At 44.2% G+C, this 13,611-nt stretch overlaps 1 protein-coding gene across 1 annotated transcript in view; it reads right to left on the bottom strand.

Moving 5' to 3' along the window:
• LOC121577159 overlaps positions 1 to 13,611 on the bottom strand; it is a 60,657-nt gene that overhangs the window by 25,716 nt on the left and 21,330 nt on the right. Inside the window, exon 4 of the mRNA XM_041890934.1 lies at positions 5,093 to 5,374. Coding sequence (XP_041746868.1) covers positions 5,093 to 5,374 — 282 coding nt within the window. The remainder of the gene's footprint in view (positions 1 to 5,092; positions 5,375 to 13,611) is intronic.

Below are 13,611 nucleotides of genomic sequence, written 5' to 3'. Positions count from 1 at the left end.
TGAAGCCCCAAAACTGCCTGTTAGGGCGGCAAATGTTTTACTTTTAAATTCGGACAAAACAGAGATGCTAGCTCTAGTTCCCAATAAACAACGACATCTGCTGTCGGATCTGACAATGAATCTCAATGGATTGTACAGTCTTCTCAAATAAAATTGTGAAGGACTTCAGCGTCACTCTGGATCCTGATCTCGCTTTTGACAAACATATCAAAAATATTTCAAGAGCAACTTTTTTCCATCTTTGTAACATTACAAGAATCAGAAACTTTTTGTCTAAGAACGATGCAGAAAAGCTAATACACGCTTTTGTCACTTCAAGATTAGACTACTGTAATGCTGTACTCTCCGGCTACCAAGATAAGGCACTAAATAATCTTCAGCTTGTGCCAAAAACGGCTGCTAGAATCTTGACTAGAACCAACATATTTGATCATATTACTCCAGTGCTAGCCTGGCTTCCTGTTAAGGCTTGGGCTGATTTCAAGGTTTTACTGTTACTACTTATCTCTCCGATTTGGTCCTGCTGTACATACTTACACGTATGATATGGTCACAAGACGCATGCCTCCTTATTGTTCCTCACATTTCAAAACAAACAGATGGAGGCAGGGCTTTCTCCAATAGAGCAAAATTTTTATGGATAGATCTGCCGATCCATGTGAGAGACGCAGACTCGCTCACAACCTTTAAGTCTTTACTGAAGACTCATCTCTTCAATAGGTCCTATAATTGAGTGTAGTCTGGCCCAGGGGTGTAAAGGTGAACGGCAAGGCACTGGAGTGACGAACCACCCTTGCTGTATCTGCCTAGCCAGCTTCTCTCTCTCCACTGTGATTCTCTGTCTCTGACCCTATTACGGGGGCTGAGTCACTGGCTTGCTCACACTCTCCCATGCCATCCCTAAGAGGGTGCATCATGTAATGTCAGAATTGAGCCACTGACGTGATCTTCCTGTCAAGTTTTGCACCCCCTCGGGTTTGTGCGGTGGGGGAGATCTTCGTGGGCTATACTCTGCCTTGTCTCCAGGTAGTAAGTTAGTGGTCTGTTGAAATTCCTCTTGTGGTGTGGGGGCTGTGCTTTGGCAAAGTGGGTGGAGTTATATCCTGCCGGGTGGAGTTATATCCTGCCTGGTTGGCCCTGTCCGGGGATAACTTTGGACGGGGCCACAGTGTCCCCTGACCCCCCCCAGTCCCCAGTATCTATGCTGAAATAGTTAGGGCTAGAGGGCAGTCTGTCCTATCTGGTTTAATTCTCCTGTCATATCTAGTGTCCTGCGTGATGTTAGGTATGCTTTGTCTAATTATCCTCTCTCTTTCTCTCTTGCTCTGCCTCCACTCCTGGAGGACCTGAGCCCTAGGACCATGCCTCAGGACTACCTGCCTGACAACTCCTGGTTGTCTCTTTCTATTGTTTTCACTCTCTATTTCTCTTTCTCTATTTCTCTCTCTCACCTGCTGTCTCAACCTCTGAATACTCAGCTATGAAAAGCCAACTGACATTTACTCCTGAGGTGCTGACATGTTGCACCTGCTATAACCACTGTGACTATTATTTGACCCTGCTGGTCACGAATGAACGTTGGAACATCTTGAAGAACGATCTGGCCTAAATGACCATGTACTCTTATAATCTCAACCCGGCACAGCCAGAGGAGGACTGGCCACCCCTCGGAGACTGGTTCCTCTCTAGGTTTCTTCCTAGGTTCCTGCCTTTCTAGGGAGTTTTTCCCAGCCACTGTGCTCCTACATCTGCATTGCTTGTTCCTTGGGGTTTTAGGCTGGGTATCTGTATAAGCAATTTGATGTAAAAACGGCTTCATAAAATATATTTTATTGATTGATTGATTGATGAGCGCAACACTCAGGGTATTTGCTGCCTGCCTATGTACCTAAACCAGGGGAAACATTTACATTTTTATAAGTTAGTCATTTAGCAGACTCTCTTATCCAGATCGACTTACAGTTAGTTAGTGCATTCATCTTAAGATAGCTAGGTTAGACAACCACATATCACAGTCATAGTAAGTAAATGTTTTCCTCAATAAAGAAGTTATCAGCAAAGTCAGTGCTAGTAGAAAAAGTGCACGTTTTGATAAAAAAACATGAGTACCTAGATTAGAGCCCGCGCCGCTTCCTGTGTGAGAAAAGGTTGTACTCTACGGATGTTGTAGAGCATGAACCTGCAGGAGCAAGTCACTGTTTTGATGTTTGCAGTAGAACGACAGGGTGTTGTCCAGGGCCACACCAAGGTTCTTTGCACTCTGGGAGGGTGACAACGTGGAGTTGTCAACTGTGATGGAGAGGTCTTGGAGTGGGCAGGCCTTCCCCAGGAGGAAGAGCAGCTCTGTCTTGTCGAGGTTGAGCTTGAGCTTAAGGTGGTGGGCTGACATCCAAGCTGAGATATCTGCCAGGCACACAGAGATGCGTGTCGCCACCTGGGTGTCTGAAGGGGGGAATGAGAAAAGTAGTTGAGTGTCATCTGCATAGCAATAATAGGAGAGACTATGAGAGGATATGATGGAGCCGAGTGACTTGGTGTATAGAAAAAAGAGGAGAGGGGCCGAGAACCGAGCCCTGGGGGACACCAGTAGTGAGAGCACATGGTGTAGACACAGATCCTCTCCATGCCACCTGGTAGGAGCGACCTGTCAGGTAGGATGAAATCCAGGAGTGTGCAGAACCTGAGACGCCCAGCCCTGAGAGGGTGGAAAGGAGGATCTGATGGTTCATTGTGTTGAAGGCAACAGATAGATCTAGGAGGATGAGAACAGAGGAGAGAGTCAGCTTAGGCAGAGCAGAGAGCCTCCGTGACACAGAGGAGAGCAGTCTCAGTTGAGTGACCCATCTTGAAGCCTGACTGGTTAGGGTCAAGAAGATCTTTCTGAGTGCATTAACGAGACAGCCCGCTCAGGTTTTTTGAAAAGAAAAGAAAGGAGAGATACTGGTCTGTAGTTTTTGATCAGAGGGGTCGAGTGTTGGTTTCTTGAGGAGGGGAGTGACTCTGGCCATCTTGCAGGATGAGTTGATGAGGGAAGTGAGGAATGGGAGAAGTTCTCCAGAGATAGTCTGGAGAAGGGGAGGGTGTTGAGTGGGCAGGTTGTCGGGTGGCTGGACATCACTAGTTGCAGGATTTCATCTGGAGAGAGAGGGGCGAAAGAGGTCAAGGCGTAGGGTAGTTCTGTGTGAGTGGGAACAGTGGACTCAGTAGGCTGAGTGAATGAGGAGCGGATGTTGTCAACCTTTTTTTCAAAGTCGTCCGCAGAAAGGGGGGAGAGATGGGGAGTAGGTGGAGGATTAAGGAGGGAGGAGAAGGTGGAAAATAGTTTCCCAGAGTTGGAGAAGAAGAGCACGTAGAGAGGAGTGAGTGGAAGGATGATAGATCCTCCGGAAGTTTAGTTTTTCCTCCATTTTCGCTCAGCTGCCAACAGCCCTGTTCTGTGAGCATGCAGTGCAGGAGGGGAGGGTCGAGCCAACCAGGAGGAAAGGGGAGAGTGGGAGTCAAAGGAGGCAGAAAGGAGAGTAGGGTCGAAGAGGCAGTCAGGAGACTGGAGGGAGAAGGATTTAGCAGAAGGGAGACATTATGGAATAGAAGAGGAGAGAGTAGTGGGAAAAAGAGAGTGAAGATTGTGATGGTGCATGACCATCTGGGTAGGGGCTGAGTGGGTAGGGTTGGAGGAGAGTGGGAAGGAGAAAAAAGAAACAAAATAGTAATCAGAGACCTGGAGGGGGATTGGAGTGAGATTGGTAGGCTAACAGCCTCTAGTAAAGATGAGGTCAAGTATATTGCCTGCCTTGTGAGTGGGAGGGGACTGGGAAAGGGTGAGGTCAAAAGAGGCAAGGAGCGGAAAGAAATAGGTGGAAAGAAATGAGTCGAAGTCAGGCGTCAAGACGTTGAAGTCTCCCAGTATGATGAACGGTGAACCATCGTCGGGAAATTAGCTTATCAAGGTGTCAAGCTCATTGAGGAACTCTCCAAGGGCACCTGGTGGGCGATAGATGACAACAATGTTAAGCTTGAGTGGACAAGTGACAGTGACAGCATGGAAATCAAATGAGGAGATGGACAGGTGAGAGAGGGGGAAAAGAGAAAATCTCAGTTTAGGAGAAATGAGTAGTCCTGTGCCACCATGATGACCAGATGCTCTCGGACTATGAAAGAACACATAGTCAGACGACGAGAGAGCAGCTGGAGTAGCAGTGTTCTCATGGGTAATCCATGTCTCAGCCTTGTTGACCACTGCTTGGCAGTTCCAAACGCTGCCGGAGACTAGGAATTCCACATGGGTTGTGCGGGCAGGGTACACTAGATTAGAAGGGTTGCAGCCACGGAGTGGGGAGCGTCTGTAAAACCTACAGGCAGAGGAGCGAACAGGGATAGAAATCACACATACTTGACAAAGCCATAAAAAAGCTACATTTGATAATCTGAAAAGAACTAGGTAAAATACTCAAGTGAGAGAGTAGTGTGAAAACCTTCTCTTTCCTTCCTCGAATACCTCCGCAGAACAACTCAGCAGAACGTCTTTGTTTCGGTCTTCATTTTGGGCGATAACACCGCCGCTTCACAAGACCGCAGCTTACAGCTGCCACTGAAATACTAGGGGAGACTGAATTACTAATTGCTGATTGTCTCTCAGAGGTGAAGAAAGATACCCCCTCCAACAGACACACCCACCAATTATCAGAAAGCTCTTCACAAATTCACCTGAAACCAGTTGAAGTCAATGTTCCAACACTTCAAAGTCACAAATACTGAGCATTCAGCAGTTCAAAAAGCAAGGATTAGGCTACTAGGTAGAGAAGGGCAGCATTTAACTAGAATTGTCCTAGCCAGACTATACCAACAACAACACTTATTGAAAGACAAAAATAAACTTAGGCTACTCTTGCAGAGATGAGTTGTCTTCCGAGGCTATAAATGAGCACTGATCGGGTGACAGCACTGTAATGTGTATACATGTATGGGAGAAGCTACTCACACTCCCTGTAATGTGTGTGTCTGGGAGAAGTCACTCACCCTCCCTGTAATGTGTATATATGGAAGAAGTCCCTCACCCAGCCTGTAATGTGTGTGTATGGAAGAAATCACTTACCCTGGCCAGGGACACAGTGTCACTCTTCAGGGACAGCAGATCACAGCAGGCCAGTAGGTCTCCCCCGTCGCTGAGACTGAGGTCTGCACTGAGAGGGCTGGGGCTGAGGTCTAAAGTGGTCACTGGAATCATGGCTGCCATTGCTAGTTCTTGTGGTCTCTCTGGTCCTGCTGGTATCTCTGGCCTCTCTGCTGGTGTCTCTGGCCACAGTGGCTCAGCCTCCACTCTCTCAGTTACCTCTGGCGCTGTCTCTCCACGTTGATTCACCACTGGTCCCCGGCTCTGACAACACACAGGAGAAAATACATTACTGTCAATTGGGAAACACACATGCACACACACACACACTTGGATGCAATATTCCAAACTTTTTGTTTTTAAGTACCGTCCTATCTATGGAGCAGTGGCAGTCAGTGCCGTTTAAGATGACGGAGGATGATAAAACATTTTATGAGCATCGACTTATCACATAAAATAAAATAAAAATTGTCACTTGCGCCGAATACAACAGGTGAACCTTACCGTGAAATGTGACAAATAGAATTTGATTTGACTTGATTTGATAAGGACATGCTCATACAAAAATTTAAATAATAATAATCCTCCGTCATCTCATCTTAAACGGCACTGACCGCCACTGCGCCATAGATGGGACGGTACATAGAAACAAAAAGTTTGGAATATTGCATCCAAGTGTATTTCTATGTGTTTCTATTACAGCTTATTGGATGACAGTCAGTCATATTCCATTCACCAAACTCAGTGTAACATCGATAGGTTAGACTACTACATGTATTCAATTTTCCCTATACCCATGATGAGGTTACTACAACCTAGCCTATGAATGAAAGTTTACAACGTAGGGGCACATGTCGAGAATATTTTGAGTAATCAAGGTGACAGACAGTGACACATTCAAAACCGCTTTGCACACTCTTCAAATCATTATAGCGGGTGTAGCAAAATGCTTGTGCTTCTAACTCTGACAGTGCAGTCATATCTAACAATTTCACAACATATACCCAATACACACAAAAAGTAAGGAATGGGATTTAAGAATATCTACATTATTGGACAAGCAATGACAGAGCGGCATGGATTAATATACAGAAGAATATTATAGAATAGAATGCAGTATATACATATGAGATGAGTAGTGCAAGATATGTAAACATTATTAAAGTGACTAGTGTTCCATTTCTTAAAGTGGTGTCACGCCCTGGCTCTGGGGACTCTTATATGTTGAGCCAGGGTGTTAGTTTCTATGTGTAGTGTCTATGTTTTGTTTTCTATGTGTTCTTTTCTAGATTGTGTATTTCTGTGTTGGCCGGGGTGGTTCCCAATCGGAGGCAGCTGTGTCTTGTTGTCTCTGATTGGGAACCATACTTAGGCAGCCTGTTGTGCACTTGTCATTTGTGGGATCTTGTTCCGTGTAGGTTTGTGTTTATGACCGAGGACTTCACGTTTCGTTTTGTTGTTGGTAATAGTACTCAATAAAAGATGTACGCATTTCACGCTGCGCCTTGGTCCACTCATTACGACGATCGTGACAAGTGGCCAGTGATTTCAATAGGCAGCAGCAGCCTCTAATGTGCTAGTGATGGCTATTTAACAGTCTGATGGCCTTGAGAAATAAGCTGTTTTTCATTCTCTCGGTCCCAGCTTTGATGCACCTGTACTGACCTCGCCTTCTGGATGATAGTGGGGTGAACAGGCAGTGGCTCGGGTGGTTGATGTCCTTGATTATCTTTTTGGCCTTCCTGTGACATCGGGTGCTGTATGTGTCTTGGAGGGCAGGTAGTTTGCCTCCGGTAATGCGTTCGGCAGACCGCACCACCTTCTGGAGAGCCCTGCGGTTGTGGCCGGTGCAGTTGCCGTACCAGGCGGTGATACAGCCCGACAGGATGCTCTCAATTGTGCATCTGTAAAAGTTTTTGAGGGTTTTAGGTGATAAGCCAAATTTCTTCAGCCTCCTGAGGTTGAAGAGGCTCTGTTGCGCCTTCTTCACCACCCTGTCTGCGTGGGTGGACCATTTCAGTTTGTCGGTGATGTGTATGCCAAGGAACTTGAAGCTTTCCACCTTCTCCACTGCGGTCCCGTCGATATGGATAGGGGGGTGCACCCTCTGCTGTTTCCTGAAGTCCACGATCATCGCCTTTGTTTTGTTGATGTTGAGTGAGAGGTTATTTTCCTGGCACCACACTCCCAGAGCCCTCACCTCCTCCCTGTAGGCGGTCTCGTCATTGTTGGTAATCAAGCCTACTACTGTTGTGTCGTCTGCAAACTTGATGATTGAGTTGGAGGCGTGCTTGGCCATGCAGTCATGGGTGAACAGGGAGTACAGGAGGGGGCTGAGCACGCACCCTTGTGGGGCCCCAGTGTTGAGGATCAGCGAAGCAGAGATGTTGTTTCCTACCTTCACCACCTGGTGGCGGCCCGTCAGGAAGTCCTCTTGCCTGCATCTAGCTGATCGAGGGTGTAATCATTAGTCCAACAGTTGCAAATTAGAGTTTCTATTGTACAAATTCAGGTTTGTTTATCCCCGTTTCGTTCTGTTTGCTTCCGTTTAAGAAATGTTTTCCAACAGAATCGTCGGAATGAATACGCAAACCCAGTTCACATTCAAAGCAGCCACATGAAAACAGCATGGTCACTTTGCTCATTGTATATATTATTTATTCTCGCAACTATCTACACGCTCTCCTTCTCTCACCTTTTTCCTTCACTTTTGGACTTCAGTGCACAACACATCAGCTGTCTGTGACCAAGCGAAAAAAACTTTCCAAGCCAAACCTTCATATCATGACCGCTAACCGCTGCACACAGCATACATTGTTGTCATGTCATAGTCAATATAGCTACTAGAACTAACGCGTTAGTAAACCCGCTACAATCATGCAGTACAGTGTACAGTCAGAAAGCAGTTTAGCAGTTGCACCGGCGGGCCTGGTGGCAATAAATGAATAAAACCAAAAGCTTACCTTGACTTGGAAGAGTTCCAGTGTTGGATAGCCATAGCCAGCATTTGCTAGCTAAGTAAGTGAATGTGAAAGATTAGAAAAATACAACAAAATATAGCAAAGTCTCTCTCTCTCTCTCTCCCTCTTGCTTCTCCTTAATTTTGGAAGAAATTAATTTGTTCAAAACTGTTCAACTCTTTCTCTGTCTTTGAGAAACTACTCACCACATTTTATGCACTGCAGTCCTAGCTAGCTGTAGCATATGTTTTCAGTACTAGATTCATTCTCTGATCCTTTGATTGGGTGGACAACATGTCAGTTCATGCTGCAAGAGCTCTGATTGGTTGGAGGGTGTCTTCCGGAAGTTGTCATAATTACTGTGTAAGTCTATGGAAGGGGGTGAGAACCATGAGCCTCCTAGGTTTTGTATTGAAGTCAATGTACCCAGAGTAGGACGGAAGCTAGCTGTCCTCCGGCTACACCATGGTGTTACCCTACAGAATCCTGTTGAGGCTACTGTAGACGTTCTTTACAAAATAGTGTGTTATAATCAATTATTTGGTGACGTGAATACATTTAGTATAGTTGTATCTAAAAATGATAACTATTTTAATGTTTCACTATTTAAAAAATTAAATAAATTCACTGACGAGGATGGTCCTCCCCTTCCTCCTATGAGGAGCCTCCACTGCTATGGAGAGCTATGGTTATATTGTGAACTTCAAGGGCTGTTTTGCAGACAGAATATGTAGGCCAATATCTTCTATTCTAATCCTGCTCAGATATCTTGAAGTCTTTGTAATATTAACTTAAATTCCAGATGCTAGGCTATGTAAATCTGAATTAATCATCTCTCTCTCCACACAATTGTGTTTGTCTTGAATGAATGCAAAACTCATTTACCAAAAACAAACAATGCAGAGAAAGAGACCCACTGTCGTCACTCAACATGATACAATCTACCACCATCAATTCCAATAAGAGCCCTGTCTTTCAAATGTGCTTTAGTGTGCCACTGAATTATCATATGAGAGAGTGTTTACAACTCAACAAAATATCAGTCCGTCTGCTTGTGTGAAAGTTAGTCATTCCTATGAAGGTACAAAATTAAGCACCTGCCTGGCCTATAGAAAATAATTAGGCCGCAGTAAAAGACAGCGGCAGCAGGCAGCAGTTTAACATCTCATAGTGCTATGATTGTCCTTTAACTGTTCAGACTGTCATCCCTTGAGAGCTAATTATCCAGACGATGCTGTAGCACACACACACACACACACACACACACACACACACACACACACACACACACACACACACACACACACACACACACACACACACACACACACACACACACACACACACACACATACACTGACACTTTACACAGATTCATTGTTCAATCATGGCGTAAAATGCACTAAAATTGGCATTATAGAGGATATCGCTCCAATCAGTTTGATTTCAGTTAATTATGTCTAAGTGCTCCAGTGTCACTGTGTTCCATAATTATGACACCATTTGAAAAGAGGCACCATTTAAAAGACTGGCGTCTGTCTGCATTTTAATTCAGATCTAATAATCAGATTAAAAGTCATGAAAAACACAAGTATTTTCCAGGTGGCTGGTAGGGAGCAGACACCAACGTTGGGTTTAAAAGCTTGGCCCTTCTGAGTTTCAACTAGGGATGAATAGGGATATACTGTAGCTAGTACAATACAGTGATACAGTGATATAAAATCCACATTTGGTGAAAGAGTGAGAGAGTGTTATAGTACTCGTCATTTGCTCATTTAGTTTTCATGGCAGGTAATGACCAAGTACACAAACACAATGTTATCCTCCTACTGTTAAAGAGTAACGTTCGTGAACTTTTCTGTTGAAATCTGTGGTGAAGTTATGAGTTATCGTCATGTACATCAATTCTATTTAATTCACAACTGAGAGCATGTAAATGGTCAAGTGGGTTTGTATTGGGAAGACAAATGCCAATAGGAAACAAGATGGGAGACATTTCTACATATATGACACGGGGGGACTCTAATTGTTTCAGTGACTGACAAACACTATACATAAAAGTTTCCACATTGCACAAATAGCACCACGTAGACCATTAACAAGGACACACATGAAGTGTGAATGCAGTAAGAAACCATAGATGTGAAGAGCAGTATGGAGATGAAGAGGCAAAAGGAGGGTAAGGAGATGACATACACGATGTCGCCCAATCAAAGTCAATAGAAGGAGAGCAGTGATTTGCTATGCCTTGACAGCCAGCAGCACAAAAAGGGAAGAGCACTCTGACAACTAAATGTCAATTTCAGGGCTATTGCTAATCCCCTCTGTTGTTGAAATGTATGTTGACACTGTTTTGTATGGCTCCCACTTTTAGTACTATTGTGGGACCATAATTGAATGACATTTATTGTGATATCAGATGCTATTGCTCTGGGTATAAAGATCAGGCATACTGGGATATCTCTTCAGTTTAGGGTTTGGTGCCTTAGCAGGTGCTAGCTCTCTGCTCATATGATTTCTCCTGATATTTTATTTGTCCCCAGAAGTTGAGTAGCTTGCTCGAATTAAACATAGAGTACTATCTGAAGTCACAGTGTCCATGGATAATCCTTCTTTACCCCGGTCTTACACTATTTATTTACTTGATTGCTCAGATGTGGTTGCTCTGTTTATCTCCTTCTTGAGTCTTAAAAAGTTAAATGGAGACTTTTTTCAATGGTTGCTGTAAAAACAAATCACACACTTCATCAAGCATATGTCTAACGTTATGGCATTCCAAACACAATTTGAAGGAGCACTTTAACCAAACCTTAAGGAAAATGATCTGAAAATGTTTAAAGAGCCACTGAACACGCCGATTGGCAAGTGTGTTTTGATGTTGGTCATTAGAAATACGAGATTTCAGTCTTGGAAGTGTGTTTCCTGACCAATTCTGCGTTTGGTTAATGATGTTTGTCCCCCATGAGACACTGTAGACATTGAAACGAATCTCACTTCCTCAAAATCCCCAGAATGAATGTAAGATAACTCAAGAAATCTGTAATTAATTTGTATGTTTTTGCTGAGGATGTTTTAGTTGCACAATTTTACATACAGTATAACTAAGGTGTTTGGTGTAGTATTTCTGATGTAAAAAATGTGCGACGTGTAGTCTTATGTAAACAAAGTCGGAGCTGCTGGGCAGGTCTGTCTCATTGTCTATGCTACTGCATGTTAGAGGGCAAATGGACATCGTCAAATCAAAACCCAACATTAATTTATCTGTTTTAGACTAAACTGACTTTATGACCAAAATCATCCTATTTACACTTTGTAGTCAATTTTGACGGCAAAAAAAGGACATCCAAAAGAAATGACAATTGTAGATACACTACATTTAAATTTTAGTCATTTAGCAGACGCTCTTATCCAGAGTGACTTACAGTTAGTGAGTGCATACATTTTCTTTTTTCATACATGACCAAAAGTATGTGGACACCTGCTTGTTGAACATCTTTCCAAAATCATGGGCATTAATATGGAGTTGGTCCCCCCTTTGCTGCTATAACAGCCTCCACTCTTCTGGGAAGGCTCTCCATTAGACGTTGGAACATTGCTGCGGGGACCTGCTTCCATTCAGCCATAAGAGCATTAGAGAGGTCGGGCACTGAAGTTCAGCGATTAGGCCTGGCTCACAGACGGCGTTCCAATTAATCCCAAAGGTGTTCGAAGGGGTTGAGGTCAAGGCTCTGTGCAGTCCATTCAAGTACTTCCACACTGATCTCGACAAACCATTTCTGTATGGACCTTGCTTTGTGCACGGGAGCATTGTCATGCTGAAACAGGAAAGGGCCTTCCCCAAACTGTTGCTACAAAGTTGGAAGCACAGAATCATCTTGAATGGAATTATATGCTGTAGCGTTAAGATTTCCCTTCACTAGAACGAAGGGAGATTGTCTATGGAGATTGCATGGCTGTGTGTTTGATTTTATACACCTGTCAGTAACGGGTGTGGCTGAAATAGCCGAATCCACTAATTTGAAGGGGTGTCCACATACTTTTGTATATATAGTGTATTTCATGCTTAAATTATATTTCATGCTATATAGTTCATCATGCTAAAAAGTAACAGCATGGTCTGATCTAGTTCTAATGATTCCAGGAGCTCAAGGGGTTAATGGAGATAAGGATGTCTAAAGAGAGGGGATGCTGGAACAGACCCTCTCTCTCCAGATTGGCATCTTCCCATTTCCTCCTGTGCAGCCAGGAGAGAGTGTGTGCAGGAGAGTATGTGTGCAGGAGAGAGAGAGCGAGAGAGCGAGAGAGCGAGAGAGAGAGAGAGAGAGAGAGAGAGTGAGAGTGTGTGTGTGTGTGTGTGTGCAGCCAGGAGAGTGTTTATTCCCCAGTGAACACTGAGGCCTGTAAATTGTTTATCAGACACTAATGCAGGAGGCTAACCCTATTTGCATTCATATTAGTTCCCCCGTACCGCCATCTGAGGGAATTACTTATTCCAATTCTTCAGAGGGATAAATAACTTTATGCATGATATCGGTATCTTCATAATTCAAATCGGTAAAGTCAATTTGGTTTAAGTGCTCCTCGGCTCTGCCTGCCGTGTGTGAGGAAGAGGTTGTGAGGGAAACTTATTTGGAGGCGGTTCGGATCACTGAACATGTACACATGAGAGCGGGAAATGGATTCTGTCATAGGAGCGCTGGCTGTAAGAGAGTTCAATTCTAACATGTTTACCCCCTCGGAATCCTTCAGCCTCTGCTTAAAGCATCTTATACAGTCGTGGTCAAAAGTTTTGAGAATGACATAAATATTAATTTTCACAAAGTCTGCTGCCTCAGTTTTTATGATGGCAATTTGCATATACTCCAGAATGTTATGAAGAGTGAGCAGATGAATTGCAATTAATTGCAAAGTCCCTCTTTGCCATGAAAATGAACTTAATCCCCAAAAAACATTTCCACTGCATTTCAGCCCTGCCACAAAAGGACCAGTTGACATCATGTCAGTGATTCTCTCGTTAACACAGGTGAGAGTGTTGACGAGGACAAGGCTGGAGATCACTCTGTCATGCTGATTGAGTTAGACTGACTTGAAGCTTTAAAAGGAGGGTGGTGCTTGAAATCATTGTTCTTCCTCTGTTAACCATGGTTACCTGCAAGGAAACACGTGCCGTCATCATTGCTTTGCACAAAAAGGGCTTCACAGGCAAGGATATTGCTGCTAGTAAGATTGCACCTAAATCAAACATTTATCAGATCATCAAGAACTTCAAGGAGAGAGGTTCAATTGTTGTGAAGAAGGCTTCAGGGCACCCAAGAAAGTCCAGCAAGCGCCAGGACCATCTCCTAAAGTTGATTCAGCTGCGGGATCGGGGCACCACCAGTGCAGAGATTGCTCAGGAATGGCAGCAGGCAGGTGTGAGTGCATCTGCACACACAGTGAGGCGAAGACTTTTGGAGGATGGCCTGGTGTCAAGAAGGGCAGCGAGGAAGCCACTTCTCTCCAGGAAAAACATCAGGGACAGACTAATATTCTGCAAAAGGT

This window comes from Coregonus clupeaformis, unplaced genomic scaffold (assembly GCF_020615455.1).
Source record: "Coregonus clupeaformis isolate EN_2021a unplaced genomic scaffold, ASM2061545v1 scaf0038, whole genome shotgun sequence".
Classification (NCBI taxonomy): domain Eukaryota; kingdom Metazoa; phylum Chordata; class Actinopteri; order Salmoniformes; family Salmonidae; genus Coregonus; species Coregonus clupeaformis.
The sequence above is the reverse complement of the archived record's forward strand: the minus strand, read 5'-3'. Positions and strand labels throughout refer to the sequence as shown.